The sequence below is a fragment of the Dendrobates tinctorius genome, unplaced genomic scaffold (assembly GCF_039654945.1).
Source record: "Dendrobates tinctorius isolate UK_male_01 unplaced genomic scaffold, ASM3965494v1 ptg000003l, whole genome shotgun sequence".
Taxonomy (NCBI): domain Eukaryota; kingdom Metazoa; phylum Chordata; class Amphibia; order Anura; family Dendrobatidae; genus Dendrobates; species Dendrobates tinctorius.
Window position 1 is genome coordinate 69,711,848 of NW_027361671.1, and position 14,801 is coordinate 69,726,648.

General features: G+C 45.1%; 1 protein-coding gene across 1 annotated transcript in view; it reads left to right on the forward strand.

Moving 5' to 3' along the window:
- SNX2 (sorting nexin 2) overlaps positions 1–14,595 on the forward strand; it is an 87,593-nt gene extending 72,998 nt beyond the window's left edge. Inside the window, exons 13-15 of the mRNA XM_073556340.1 lie at positions 12,133–12,213; positions 12,325–12,396; positions 14,104–14,595. Coding sequence (XP_073412441.1) covers positions 12,133–12,213; positions 12,325–12,396; positions 14,104–14,154 — 204 coding nt within the window. The 3' untranslated portion in view covers positions 14,155–14,595. The remainder of the gene's footprint in view (positions 1–12,132; positions 12,214–12,324; positions 12,397–14,103) is intronic.
- Positions 14,596–14,801: the final 206 nt, after the last annotated feature.

Here is a 14,801-nt window from a genome sequence, read left to right on the forward strand (position 1 = left end):
GGTAATCTAAAGATTGCTAAGCAGCCCACCTTGGCTATCGTTGAAACTCAGTAGTAGGTTATAAATTTGTCCAAGACCTTTCAAAGGTGGCCAGAAAGCAGGAAATGTTTTAAAGTGGTCGTCCAGCCTTTCAAAAATGAATTGCAAGCAGACTAAATTTTTAAGAACAAATAAAATCCGTAATAAAGGCATAAACCACTCTGGGACCTGCAGGACTCAATTACAGCCCGTTCTTTGGTCACCTGACCACCAAAGTGTGATTGTCTGCAGGGGTCAGGTGAGTGAAGATCATTGAATGTACCTCAGAACAGGACATCAAAGCTACCAAGCTGCATCCAGGGACATAAAAGAGGGGGAGCATTCCTCATTTTTAAACCATCTGATGTTTAACCAATGGAAAGATAGTGGCGGGGATGTACTAGGTGAGGATCACTTGGGCTCGGTCCACACTGCATCTGTGAAAATTGTCTGGGGTATATTCTCAGAAGATATGTGGCCGACAGTGTGCCAAGTAGGATGTCTGCTGAGGCATCCATCCACCATAGTGACCCACTGGAAAGAAGTCACATGGTGGAGGTGATGGACAGGTCTCTCCCTATTTACATGTGATGGAGAGACCTGTCAATCACCTGCAGTCGCTCTTAGGTCAACACTGGAGTTACCTAGTTTCTAGCTATGGTCCCCGATTCCATTCTCCAAAGTACATTTTTTCTGAAATGCCAGAGCTTTTCAGGGAGTACTATACTTGGCTGCAGTCGTTTGAGCTGTGATTTATGCTGCCTGTAGATTGACCAGCAAGAGTCGCCTGATAGGTTCCCTTTAACCCTTTAGTGACAGCTAATTTTGACATTAATGACCAGGCAAAAAAAAATTTAAACCTGACCAGTGTCACCTTGTGGTAATGAGCGTTTTTTTTCGTGACATGTTGTACTTCATGTTGGTGGTAAGTTTTGGTCAAATATGATATGCGTATATTTATGAAAATATCGAAAATTTGACAATTTGAACATTTTGCAATTTTCAAACTTTTTATATCAGTTATTCCGCACAAAATAATTAATAACATTTCCCACATGTCTGCTTTACATCAGAACAAAATGTGGTGTGCAATCTTTCCTGACTATGCAGATACCCCATTTGTGTGAGAAAACTTCTGTATGGGAGCACAGCAGTGCTCGGAAGGAAAGGAGCACCATTTAACTTTTTGAACGCAAAAATTGCTGGAATCGATAGTAGATGTCATGTCGCGTTTGAAGAACCCCAGATGTGCCTAAACAGTGGAAACCTCCCCCACAAGTGACCCCCATTTTGAAAACTACACCTCTCGAAGATTTTTTTTCTTGGTGTAAAGTGAGGATTTTTAACCCAAAAGTACGACACAGAATTTGATACCATTAGGTTGTCATTACAGTTCGGGTTCGCCCATCTCTAAAGTTCGGCGTCCATACCGAACACCTACTGATGGGGCACGGACACTGAACATGGACTTCACCAGGAAGTCCGTGTCACTGTTCGGGTTCGGTTGCCCAAACACCAAGTGTTTGTGGCGCTGTTATGTGCATGACAGCTTGGCAAACGCTGCTTCTGATCGGCGGTGAAATCATCCCCACCAGTCAGATATCTGCGCTTCCCACACTGTGAAAAGACAGCGTGAGTGCTCACCTCTGATCGGAGGTATAAAGCTTACCTCCAGTCATTGGTGTCAGCTGATGAGACTACTGATCCCATCATCTGACACCTGCAGCTGATAATAAAAGTGAGAGCAGGATTGGCGGATGAGAGCATTCATCAGCCGCTCCTGCGCTATAAACAAACAATTTAAAAAAATGGCACGGGTTCCCCTGTATTTTTGCTAACCAGCCAGGCAAAACTCATACCTAGGTGCTGCAACCCTCAGCTGTGACTTCAGCAAAGCTAGTTATCAAGAATAGAGGGGTCCCCACACTGTTAAAAAAAAAAAAAAAAAAAAAAAAAAAAGAAATTTAAAAAAACAGCGTGTGCCCCCCCATTTTTGACAACCAGCCTTGATAAAGCAGACAGCTGGGGGCTGGCATTCTCAGGCTGGTAAGGGGCCATATATATATAGCGCCCCCCCCCCTCCAACTTAATAATAGCAGTCCACAGCTGCCCAGAAAAGGCACATGTATTAGATGTGCCCATTCTTGCGCTTTGCCTGGCTCTTCCCACTTGCCCTGTAGCGGTAGCAAGTGGGGTGATAGTTTGGGGGGTTGATGTCACCTTTGTATTGTCAGGTTACATCAAGCCCCGAGGTTAGTAATGGAGAGGCGTCAATAAGACTCCCCCATTACTAACCCCATAGTCACATTGTAAGAAAACACAAGACACCCAAAAAAAAGTCCTTTAATTGAAAGAGTGACACAGACTCCTTTTAATAATCTTAATCAAACCATACTTACGACCTTGCCTAATTCCACTGAAGCCCTCGATCTCCTGTAAAAAAAAACAAACAACTATATAACATACCTGTCTGCCGTTCTGTCCCATGCCGTAATCCATGTCTAGGGCATAAACCGTTTTCAACCTGGACGGTGCCCAGATGTGACGGTTCAGGTTGAGAACCACTGGTGACTGAGCGGCTGCGAGCGTGGCCTCAGTGACTACGTCCAGTCACTGATGCTCCGTGAGGTTTTTCTCACGGTGCTAGCGGGGATCTCACAAAGGTCACCGCAGTTCAGCCCGCCTGGGAACGTAGCCTCAGTGATTAAAGGCAGCAGGTGTCGGATGATGGGAGCAGTAGTCCCATCAGTTAACTCCAGCGACCAGAGGTAAACTTAATACCTCGATCACAGCTGAGTGCTCACGCTGTCTTTTGACAGCGTGGGAACCATGGCTCTCTGACCAGCAGGGATGATTTCACCGCCAATCAGAAGCTGTTTGCTGCGCTGTCATGCATATATGTCATGCCATCAGGAATTTCAGGGCCCCATACTTTCAAAATCTTTGGGCCCGTTTGAGACTCTTGCTTAAGCTCCATCCCTCAAAACCTCCACAGTCCCACCACCCACTTTTGGAAAAACTCCATTTTCCCTTCACCCATGACAGCACCACATGAGAGAGGGATCTGCCCCGCCAGGACAGGAACCTACTGAAACATAAGGGGCGGCACCTCTCCCCCGCTTCAGTTGGGTTCCTGTCCTGGAAAGGAATCCCTCTGACAGCGGCGGTGCCTGTCAGGATGAAAAGACCCAGGGCCGTCCCGGCGTGTAAAGATGCAGGGCTGGCTCACCTGCAACGCTGGCCATCGGCAGCTGGTAGCGCAGTCCCCGGGGTTTTCCTTATACGGGCCCCGGGTTCGTGCGGGCACAGTCCGATGTCCTCCCTTCGAAGGTTCCTCCCTGTGCCGCCCTCCCCCTGCGCGCGCGCCCGTTCCTTCCCCTGCATGCAGGGGAAGCCGGGGGCAGAGACCGGCGTCTGACGTGGGACGCGTCCGCTGACGTCATCTGGACGCGACGGTCATGGCGCCGGGCGCGACGCCGGCCAGGAGAAGCGGCTGGCGGTCGCGGGGGGGAGGGGTAATGAGGGGCTCACTCACCACATAAAGGAAGGAGCAGAAGCGGCTGCAGGGGTGACAATGGTGTCTCAGGAGGATCGCTCACCGTCCCCGTTGTCCCTGCCCCCATCGCAAGCTTCTGGTCGCAAGAGCCGCTCGAGCGGCAAAAGCAGCAGCCGTCCGAGTCACCGATCGAGGGATTCCTCGAGATCAAGAGAGCACAGAGCGCACGCTCCTTCGCAGCCCCAGAACCCGGTATTCGTCTTTCCTGGATGGTGAGTGATCTCCGTGAAAGTTAGACAATAATAGGCCTTCCTATGTCTTGTTTTTTCTCTTTTAGGGAGGCAAAAAAGCTATAAGCAAAAAGAAAAATAGAGAATGTGCCATATGCCACAGCCCTTTAGCAAAAGACTACCAAAAGGACTTATGTGTCAGCTGTATCCAGCGGACTATGGCTGAAGAGGTGCCGAGCCTGGCAACAAACCTCAGATCGATAGTAAAATCTGAGGTGCAGGGCTCACTTAAAAAATTATTAAAAAAGAAGGGTAAGAGTAGGAGAGCCTCCCCGAGTTCCTCGTCAGGCTCCTCCTCTTCGGAGTATCATGTTGAGCACGGGTCATCTTCATCCTCAGACAGTGATACGGGGGGCAGACCTTGCTTTCCCGTAGAAGATACGGACGCTCTCCTCAAAGCCATCAGGTCCACTATGGGCCTGCAAGAGGAGAACGTAGAGAGATCACTGGAGGATGTAATGTTTGGCGGCCTGCAAGAAAGGAAGAAGCGTACCTTTCCGGTCAATGACAAGGTTCAGGCCCTAATCGAAAGAGAATGGAAGAAACCGGAGAAGTCAGGTAGCCTTCCCTCCTCTTAAAAGCGAAGATACCCCTTTGAGGCTAAAGACACGGACGTCTGGGACAAGGTCCCAAAGATTGACGCAGCAGTGTCTAGATCTTCCAAGAAGTCGGCCCTGCCCCTGGAGGACTCAGGGGTTTTGAGAGATCCCCTGGATAAAAAAGCGGACTCATACCTAAGGCACACTTGGGAGGCAGCGGCAGGGGGTCTGAAACCGGCAATAGCCGGCACCTGCACAGCCCGATCATTAATGGTCTGGTTGCAACAACTTGAAGAAAAATTAGCCTCCAAGGTACCAAGAGAGAAAATATTAGGAGAAATGTACTTGCTACACGGAGCTGCCGCTTTCTTGGCTGACACCTCCGCCGACTCAATGAGGTTAACTGCAAGAGCAGCGGGGCTATCGAACGCCGCAAGACGGGCGTTATGGCTCAAAGGCTGCCCTGGGGACATTCAATCTAAGGCGAAGTTATGCTCGTTACCATGTGATGGACAGTTCCTGTTTGGGAAAAACCTGGATGACATCCTGGAGAAGGCCGGTGATAAAAAAAGGGCTTCCCCAGATTCATGGGTGATCAGAGGAGACCGCCCTTTCGGAGGGGAAAGTTCAATCGGGGCCGTCCCCCGGGAGAGCGGAAAAGGTGGGACGACAAGAGGAAAAAAGAACCAGGGTTCATGTTTGGGGGAACTACCTCAACCGCCAAAAAATCCTCGCAATGACGTCAGCCCTCCGGTGGGGGGAAGATTGAAGCTCTTTTCTCAAGAATGGGAGAAAATATCGGCCAACAATTGGATTCTGAGCATTATAAAGAATGGCCTAAAAATCCCTTTCTTCCAGCATCCGAGAGCTTCACTTGTGGTAACCCCCGTCAGAAAGGAACCAGGAGAGCAATCAGCCATAGAAACGGAAATTTTAGGACTGTTGGAGAAACAAGTTCTAATAGAGGTCCCAAAAGATCAAGAGAGAAGGGGGTTCTATTCTCCCCTCTTCCTAATAAAAAAAAAACCAGACCTTTCCTTCAGAACAATAATAAATCTCAGGCGCCTCAATCAATGGATCATAAACCAAACATTCAAAATGGAATCGGTGACTTCGGCCATAAAGCTGTTACACCACAACTGCTTCATGGCCGTAATAGATTTGAAGGACGCCTATTACCACATCCCGATGCACCAAGAATACCAGAAATACCTGAGGGTAGCCCTATACATCCAGGGCGACCTCAGGCACTTTCAATTTACAGCTCTTCCGTTTGGCATCTCCTTAGCGCCAAGGATTTTTACGAAAGTAATAGCGGAAATGACAGCTTTCCTTCGAATCCACAATGTGATTATGGTGCCTTACTTGGACGATTTTTTGGTCATTGGCAATTCAGAACATCACTGCGCACATCAAGTAGAGAAAATAACAGAAACCCTGCAAAGACTGGGTTGGATGATAAACTTAAAGAAATCAAAACTTCAACCCCTAAAGAAACAAACATTTCTAGGTTTCGTCTTGGACTCCGACCGTCAAGTTTGTCTCTTGCCAGAGAAAAAACTAGAGAAGGTGAGAGAAATGACCCTTACGGCAATACAGCATCCTCACATGACCCTAAGAAGGGCAATGTCCCTGTTGGGCACGCTAACAGCCTGTATCCCTGCGGTCAAATGGGCACAGTTTCATACCCGTCAACTGCAGGCGGAAATCTTGTCAGCCCAGAAACGATTGAAAGGGCGTTTAGAAGGGAAGCTGGAACTTTCGGAAAAGGGGAAAAACTCTCTCACTTGGTGGCTAGACGGCACAAATTTAGCAGGAGGAACTTTGTGGCACAGGCCCGTGTCCGATGTAATATTGACGGACGCAAGCTCCTCGGGATGGGGGGCACACCTGAGAGAACAAATAGCCCAAGGGTCCTGGGGTCACCTAGAGCAGAAGGCTTCCTCCAACTTAAGAGAGTTAAGAGCGGTAAACAGAGCCTTAGAGGCATTCATTCCCATGTTACAGGGTCAAAACGTCCGAATTATGTCAGACAACAGGGTGGCAGTGGCGTATGTCAACCACCAGGGAGGGACAAGGTCAAACTCCCTAATGGACGAAGCCAGAAGAATCTTTCTCAAAGCAGAACAACATCTAACCTCCCTGACGGCCCTACACATCAGAGGGACAGAAAAAGTTAAAACAGGGAGAGTGGGCCTTAAATCGTGTAATATTCCAGAGGATAGTACAGTTATGGGGGCAGCCAGTGATCGACCTCTTTGCCACCAAAAACAACCGGCAAGTGAGGAGGTTCTGCTCATTAAACCCAGGGGAAAACCCGTGGGCAGTAGACGCTCTGCAAATCCCGTGGCTGTTCAAACTGAGCTATGCCTTTCCCCCAGTAGCGTTAATCCCGGCAGTGGTAAAAAAGATAAGAGACGAGCAAGCCAGAGTAATCCTCATAGCCCTGTTCTGGCCAAAAAGACCGTGGTTTTCACTACTACGAATGATGTCTCTCGGACCCGTGGGTACTGCCAGAAATCCCAGATTTATTAGCTCAGGGGCCGATATTCCACAAACAAGTCAAGGGGTTCCATCTGACGGCGTGGAATTTGAGAGGGCGCTTTTGAGAGATAAAGGGTTTTCCCCGGGGTTGGTGACTACTCTAATGAAAAGTAGGAAACCAATAACGACCAACATATATGGCAGGACGTGGAAGAAATTTCTACAATTCCTGGGAAAACCGTTAGGTCAAGAACCCCCAATCGAGTCCATCTTGGAGTTCCTGCAGGCAGGCCTACAGCTAGGCCTGGCGGTTAATACCCTCAAGGTACAGGTTTCAGCGCTGGGTGCGTTATACAATTGCAATATAGCGGCAAACAGATGGGTAGCCAGGTTCATAAAATCTTGCCACAGATCTAGGCCAGTTTCCCTACCAAAAATAGCTCCATGGGATCTAAATCTGGTACTGGAAGCCCTTACGAAGGAGCAGTTTGAACCCATACAGCAGATTTCAACTAAAAATCTCACCCTAAAAACCATCATTTTGGTAGCTCTAACGTCGGCACGTAGAGTTAGTGACTTGCAGGCCCTCTCGGTCAACCCACCATATACCCAGATATACCAGGATAGGGTGGTCATGAGAACAGACCCTGCTTACTTGCCGAAAGTAGTAACTAACTTTCACCGAAACCAAGAAATTGTCCTCCCTTCCTTCTGCGAGAATCCGAAAAACCCAGGGGAGGAGAAATTTCATAGCCTAGATGTTAAAAGAACCCTAGTAGAATATATGTCTATAACCAGCCAGTGGAGGAGGTCCCAGTCCCTATTTGTAGCCTTCCAGGGTGCTAGGAAAGGTTATGGAGTGTCAAAGGGGACTATTGCCCGATGGATTAGGGAGGCCATTAGTGTAGCCTATTCAGCTAGTGGCATCCCGGTTCCTGACGGCATCAAGGCTCATTCCACCAGAGCCGTGGCGACCTCCTGGGCTGAGAAAGCGGAGGTATCAATAGAGCAAATTTGTAAGGCCGCTACTTGGGCCTCACCCTCAACCTTCTTTAGACACTATAGACTAAATCTATCCTCCTCTGCTGACTTGACCTTTGGTAGAAGGGTGCTGCAAGCGGTGGTCCCTCCCTAAGGTGTTCGAAGTCTCCAGAATCTCTCATGTGGTGCTGTCATGGGTGAAGGGAAAACCACCATGGTTACTTACCGGTAGCCGATTTTTCCGGAACCCATGACAGCACCCGTATATTTCCCCCCCTTTTCACCGTTTGGGTGTGCACAATAGTCGGGTGTATTTGTGTGATGTGGTGTTGGATAAATATGTAACTAACCGGGAAGTCCTCTCAAATGCTCTGTAATCCAACTGAAGCGGGGGAGAGGTGCCGCCCCTTATGTTTCAGTAGGTTCCTGTCCTGGCGGGGCGGATCCCTCTCTCATGTGGTGCTGTCATGGGTTCCGGAAAAACCGGCTACCGGTAAGTAACCATGGTGGTTTCTGCACCATGTCCACACCAATCACACATTAAATGGGTTGTCCACTTCTAAGACAACTCCATTTTAAACTAAATGTTTTTGGCCCTGATAATATAATAAAGCCTATACTCTCCTTCCGTTCCGGCATCGTTCCAGCAATTTCCCTGGCGCTCTAATGCGGAGTTGTGATACGTGATGCAGACTCCCAATCAGCAATTGCATCACTGTCTCCACCTTCGGACAAACTGAGCATGAAGAGTAAGTCCGAACTGCAACTTGATCCCTGGCGTACTCTTCATATTCAGTTCGTTCAAAAGCCCCGGGGAGACTGAGTGCCGACACCGCAGTAGAGGCGCTAGCATTTCATCGGGGCCGAACATTTAGTTTAAGAAGGGGTTGTCCTAGTAATTGACAACCCCTTTAACGGTTCCCATCAAATGCCATATCACGTACATGGCCAGCAGCTTTTATTTTGGCCAAAAGATTTTTTTAAGCCGTTGCCAGGACAAGGTAAATTCTTTTGACAGGATTCTACTCTAATCTATTAAACATTTCTCTCTTTAAGTATATTTTTATTTTAAGGGAATGTGTCACATATATTTTTTAAAGTGACCAATATACAACATACAAAGGACAAATACCGTCACACCATGACCAGATGATATATTATCAGCACAGTAGCTGAATACAATACTGATTATTAATAATAAAAAAAACAATACTAATATTACCAGAAGTGACACACGCAGGAGCTCTGTACATAGTATACAGTGTATAGTCAGTGTACAGGTAATACAGCGATCACTAGTGACATTATTCACTGGAGCTCTGTATACAGTGTAAGTGTACAGGTAATAGTGATCACCAGTGACATTACACACAGGAGTTCTGTATATAGTGTATAGGTAATAGTCATCACCAGTGACATAACTGGAGCTCTGTATATAGTGTATCGTATTTAGGTAATACAGTGATCACCAGTGACATTATACACTGGAGCTCTGTATATAGTATATAGGTAATACAGTGATCACCAGTGACAATAACACAATTTACAGAGGTAAATTGTGTTATTGTACAGGTAATGGTGATCACTGGTGACACAGGAGCTCTGTATAAAGTATATAGCGATTATACACAGGAGCTCTGTGTATAGTGCACAGATAACATACTGACTCACCAGTGACGTCTCTAGTTGAAGTCCTTCATCTTTATTCAGTGCAGACCGCCATCACTTTCAGCCAGGAATAGTTTTTTCAGAAAATAAGATATCTAGAGCACTGCTTCCAGATTTCCCAACTTCTACACTGCACCAGATGAAGGAAAAAAGCGACATCAGGGGGTTGGACATGATGACCCTTGAGGTCCCTTCCAACTCTAACTTTCTATGATTCTAAGCCCTGACATAATGTCACACTGCACAGTAACAGGACCCCCACTAGAAAACAGTATCCTCATAAAATAAAATATATCACAGCAGTAATGATATCACTTAATTATCCCCTACAGTAAGTGTCCCACATCCTGGCTCCAAATGATCTTCCATCCTGCCCCCATTCTGCGGCTTTCAGTAAAAAAAAAATTCTCCTTACCTGGCTGCGGTCCAGGTGCACCCTCTGCCTCATTCATTTGAGGTGTGGACGCGCTGGCACGTGACATTGACGTCATACGTTGGCGACGTGCGCACTGACGTTGGCGTTGGCTGCCGGCCTCTGGCTGACTGCTGTTCCAGAGCCGGTGATTTTCTGTACGGCAATATATTTCAACTGAATGTGCGTTTTTGCATGCACATTCAATTGAAATTTCTGAGTCGGGGAACCGAATTGGGGCGCCGCTTTTTGATGGTTCGGGCAACCGCCTGCTATTTTAACAAGCGGTTCCACCAAACTAGGGAGACTCCCCTGAATCCCACCACTGCAGCCAGTGTCTTGTATGTAGCATTCTCGTCTGTCTCTTGCCTTTCTGTTGTGTTCTCTATCTCTCTTCTCACTTCCATCTTCTCGTTCCCGTTTTTTTGGTTTTTTTACTACCCTCTTTCCTTCTCCCTGGTTGTCTGTGGCTCCACCCCCACTATTTAGCCCTGCCCCTCCATGTTCCACAGTTTGAGCTGATGCTGCTTGAGGGGAGGGATCTGATGCTCAGCTCCTGCTGCTGAGTGCAGGCGCTGGGGGGTGAGTATTGTCACAGCATGTATGGCTGCACGTCCCTGCTCCACTGCAGCCATCAGCTCGCTGCACAGCCCCGCCCTCTGGTCCTCGCTATGCAGAGAGTGAAGGAGCAGAGAATGAGGCTGCGCAGATACCAAGCATTACAGCACGCCGACTTAGTGCGAGGTGAGCAGAAGCAAAAAGTGGGGGGCCCTGTTCTGGGCCCCTCTCTGCTAACCGGGCCCCATATGCCAGTAATGGCTGTAATACCCTGATGGCGGCCCTGCCCCCCCGGTAGCTATACCCTTATTCCCGATCGCCGTTTTAAAATTGCCATTTTAATGGATATCGGTGGTCTATAAGGGATTAAACAATATGCAGGTGCTTACTAGCTAGATGGTGACATTATAGAGTATGTCAGGAAAAACCCCTGACAGTGTATTCTAGGTGCACAAACAGTCTGCACCTAGCCTTATTTTATTCCATTCCTTACTTTTTGGCCATCCTTAAAGTCTTGGAACTAATTTTTGGGAGAAAAAAAAATTATCTTCCAAAACTCAATACCCTTTTTACGAATGATTCTTAAACTGTGCTGTTGTATCATGTTAAAGAATAACAGTAATTTAAAATTTTATTTCATTAATTTTCATTAATTTTATTTCATTTTTATTTCATTAATCAACACATAGAAATAAGCAACTTTTGTAATATGTTATCAGGGAAATCTGCTTTTTTCTCCTCCTGGACTCGTCTTTTAGGCTGTGTGCACACGTAAGCGTTTTTTAAGCGTTTTTACTGGCAAAAAAGCTTACAAGAAGCATCCCATTCATTTGAGTGAATTCCGCACTTTTTGTGCATATTGCTGCGTTTTTTTTCCGCGAAAAAACGCATCGCGGTAAAAAACGTAGCATGCTCATTAATTTTGCGGAAAAATCCGTATTTCTAACTATATTCTATGAGACAGGGGACGCTCCGGAAAAAAACGAGCGGAAAACGCGCTGTTTCTGGGAAGGAGTCCGTTTTTTGTCAGGCATTTTCTGCATACGTGGGTACATGGCCTTAATGTCAATTCATGGGTAAAATCTGTTCAGTGAAGAGTCTTTCCCATTACTGAGACTGGAGATGACAGCTCTCTGATAACATATATTAAAGTTGCATATTTCTGGGGGTGCTATTGATATATGAAATAAAAATTAAAACAACGGTTACTCTTTAAACCGAGCGTTCCAGAAAGCAATAAGAAAATAGTTTAACCTCGGATGTTGTTGTACAGTGTTTGTATGTGCCTACATAGTGTGTGTGTGTGTGTATAACATGTATTAATAGACGCACTTCCCACATACTTTCAGTGGTGTATGGCTTGGGGTGGCCTACTTGGAGTGATTGTCCCATACGCACACCACAGCTATAAGACTGCCAGAGATGGTGGCCTGCAGCGATGTCCGTCAGTCTGGTAATTGGAGCGGTGGCGCTCATGCGGGATTACTGAACTCTTACATGGGGCACTGCAGATCATCAGGGGCACATTAGTGAAAGGTTCTAAATGTCTCTTGTAACGTTCCATTAGTCTGTTATTTGTATCATCTATTCTATGTACCTTTTACTACAACATGCTGGTGCGTTTTGGTTGGGGGCACATTTTTTAATCTTTGAGGTTATTTTGCATTGTACGGTTTGTCTTTTCAGTTGGAAGAGAAAGTTCAGCAAGGAGAACGAGATTTTGAGCAGATCTCTAAAACTATTCGCAAGGAAGTGGGTAGATTTGAGGTAAGTCCATTATTTCAGGTCCCATGATTCATAGATCATTTTCTGTTATTAATTACATATGCATTTATATAATGTACAATTTACAACTAATCCTTTTCCCTTCCCCTGTAGAAAGAACGTGTGAAAGACTTTAAATCTGTTATTATCAAGTATTTAGAATCATTAGTACAAACACAGCAGCAGGCAAGTACAACCCTATAGATTTCATGTATGTAATATTGCCGATCGGAAATCACTGGGGAATATTATCTGTGGGTGTCCTAATGCTTCAGGATTAGTTCACCTAAACTCGTGGCCAAAAGTGTTGGCACCCTTGATATTGTTACAGAAAATAAAGTATTTCTCCCAGAAAATTATTGCAGTTATACGTGTTTATTTCTTTTTGTGTGCGTTGGAACAAAACAAAAAACATAGCACAAAAGTCAAATTGGACATAGTTTTACACAACCCCAAAATTGGGCCTGACAGAATTGTTGGCATCCTCAACTTAATATTTGGTTGCACACCCTTTGAAATATATAACTGCAATCAATGACTTTCAATAACCATCAACAAGCTTCTTCTCAACAGGTACCGTGTTCTTTTCTTTGTAGGCCTCATTCTGTTTTCGGTAAACAGTAGAATGATGTGCTTTACCAAAAAGCTCTATCTTGGTCTCATATGTCCACAAGACGCTTTCCCAGAAGGGTTTTCACTTGCATACATTTTGGCAAACTAATTTTTTTATGTGAGCAGTGGGTCCTTCTGGGTCTCCTGCCATAGCGTTTCATTTCATTCTAATGTCGACAGTTTCACTGACACTGATGCACCCTGAGCCTGCAGGACAGCTTGAATTTCTTTGGAACTTTATTTTGGCTGCTTATACACCATCTGTAATATCCCACGTTGCAGCCATTCATAAATTTTTTTCTGCCATCCATGTCCAGAGTGCCATGGGTTGTAAACTTTTTGATTATGTTGTGCACTGTGGACAAAGGAACATAAAGATCTCTGAAGATGGACATGTAACCTTGAGCTTTTTTATATTATTCAACAAATTTGGTTTTCCAGTCTTCAGACAGTTCTCTTCTCTTTTCTTGTTCTCCATGCTTAGTGTGGCGCACACACAGACACAATGCAAATATTAAGTCAACTTCTACCCTTTTATCTGGTTTCAGGTGTGCTTTTCATATTTCTCTCACCTGTTACTTGCCACAGGTGCGTTTGAACGAGCATCATATGCTTGAAACAAAGTTGTTCACACAGAACTCGACAGGTGCCAACAATTTAGTTTTAACCATTTGGGGTGAAATAATGCCCTTTTTTGTGCTGTTCCAATACACACAAATATAATAAACATGTGTATAACAAAACATGTGTAAGTTCAAAAAAATTTCTGGGAGAAATACTTTATTTTCTGGGACAAGTTCAAAGGTACTGTAGGGTAGTGAATATGTGTGTTCACATGTGGATTTACTGTAGATTTCACACTGAAGGGAAAATGGTGAAATCTCTTGTAGAACTTCACTACATAGTGACATGCTCTGGATAATTGATCTGCACTGCACCCCAGGTCAATTTGAGCACAGATTTTTTTTAATCTTGTGTACATGGATGAGGGATGTTAAAATTGACATATGAAGAATCCACATCATATCCGCTTCATGGGAATGTCACTCTTAGATTACGTGCACACATCTTTTTTGTGCAGACGTGACCTGCAACTCACCTGAAAAAGCACTAAATAAACTGCCAGAAATAATGAACATGTGCACAGCAAAGAAACAACCTGTGTGCATGTTCCCTCTTTTTACTTCTGCTTTTAACTGCCTCAGGCTTTGATAGGAGCACCTATGTATATGACTCATTACAGTAAAATGTTTTTAACTGTTTATTTACTTTTCCTTCTAGCTTATAAAGTATTGGGAAGCATTTCTACCTGAAGCCAAAGCCATAGCCTAGAATGCCGACCGCCCCCCCCCCCCCCCCCAATTCAGATCATCGACCGACAGTCACCGCATTCCACAATGAAATTGTGTTTCAAATCAAAGAAAATATCAAGATAAACCACTCTATATTTTATTAACATGTGGCTTCTTTTTATATACTATTGCTTTTTAATAAGTGCTGCATGTCCTGACCCATTCCAATGGACTGTGGCATGATATTCTGCAATATTTTGCTGAATTGAACACTAATGTGTCTTACTATTTTGCATTTATCAAGTGCAGACAAAAGCAAGGAAGTTTTATTTTGAAGTATTTTCTTTGAAAAATCAGTTGTCAAATGATATTTACCTTCTCTTTACGAAGCAAATTATTGTTGCATTTCTAAGTGTTCACTTACACATTCCTGTACAGATATGATTTTGTGATTATTATAATAAAGGTATATTCCTTGTGAGCTGCTCACCTCTTCAGCGCCTGTGTTAGATTGGTACTGCTTTGCAATGATTTTTTTTGTAAATGAGGTATGTTCTTGTGTAGAAAATGCACATCTGTCTGCATGGTTATTGATCATGTCCTGTTCATCTGCTCTTTACAATATTGACAAGCAGAGGGTAACTTAAAGGATTTTCCACTTTCAGGAATTTAGACCCCAAACGTTGT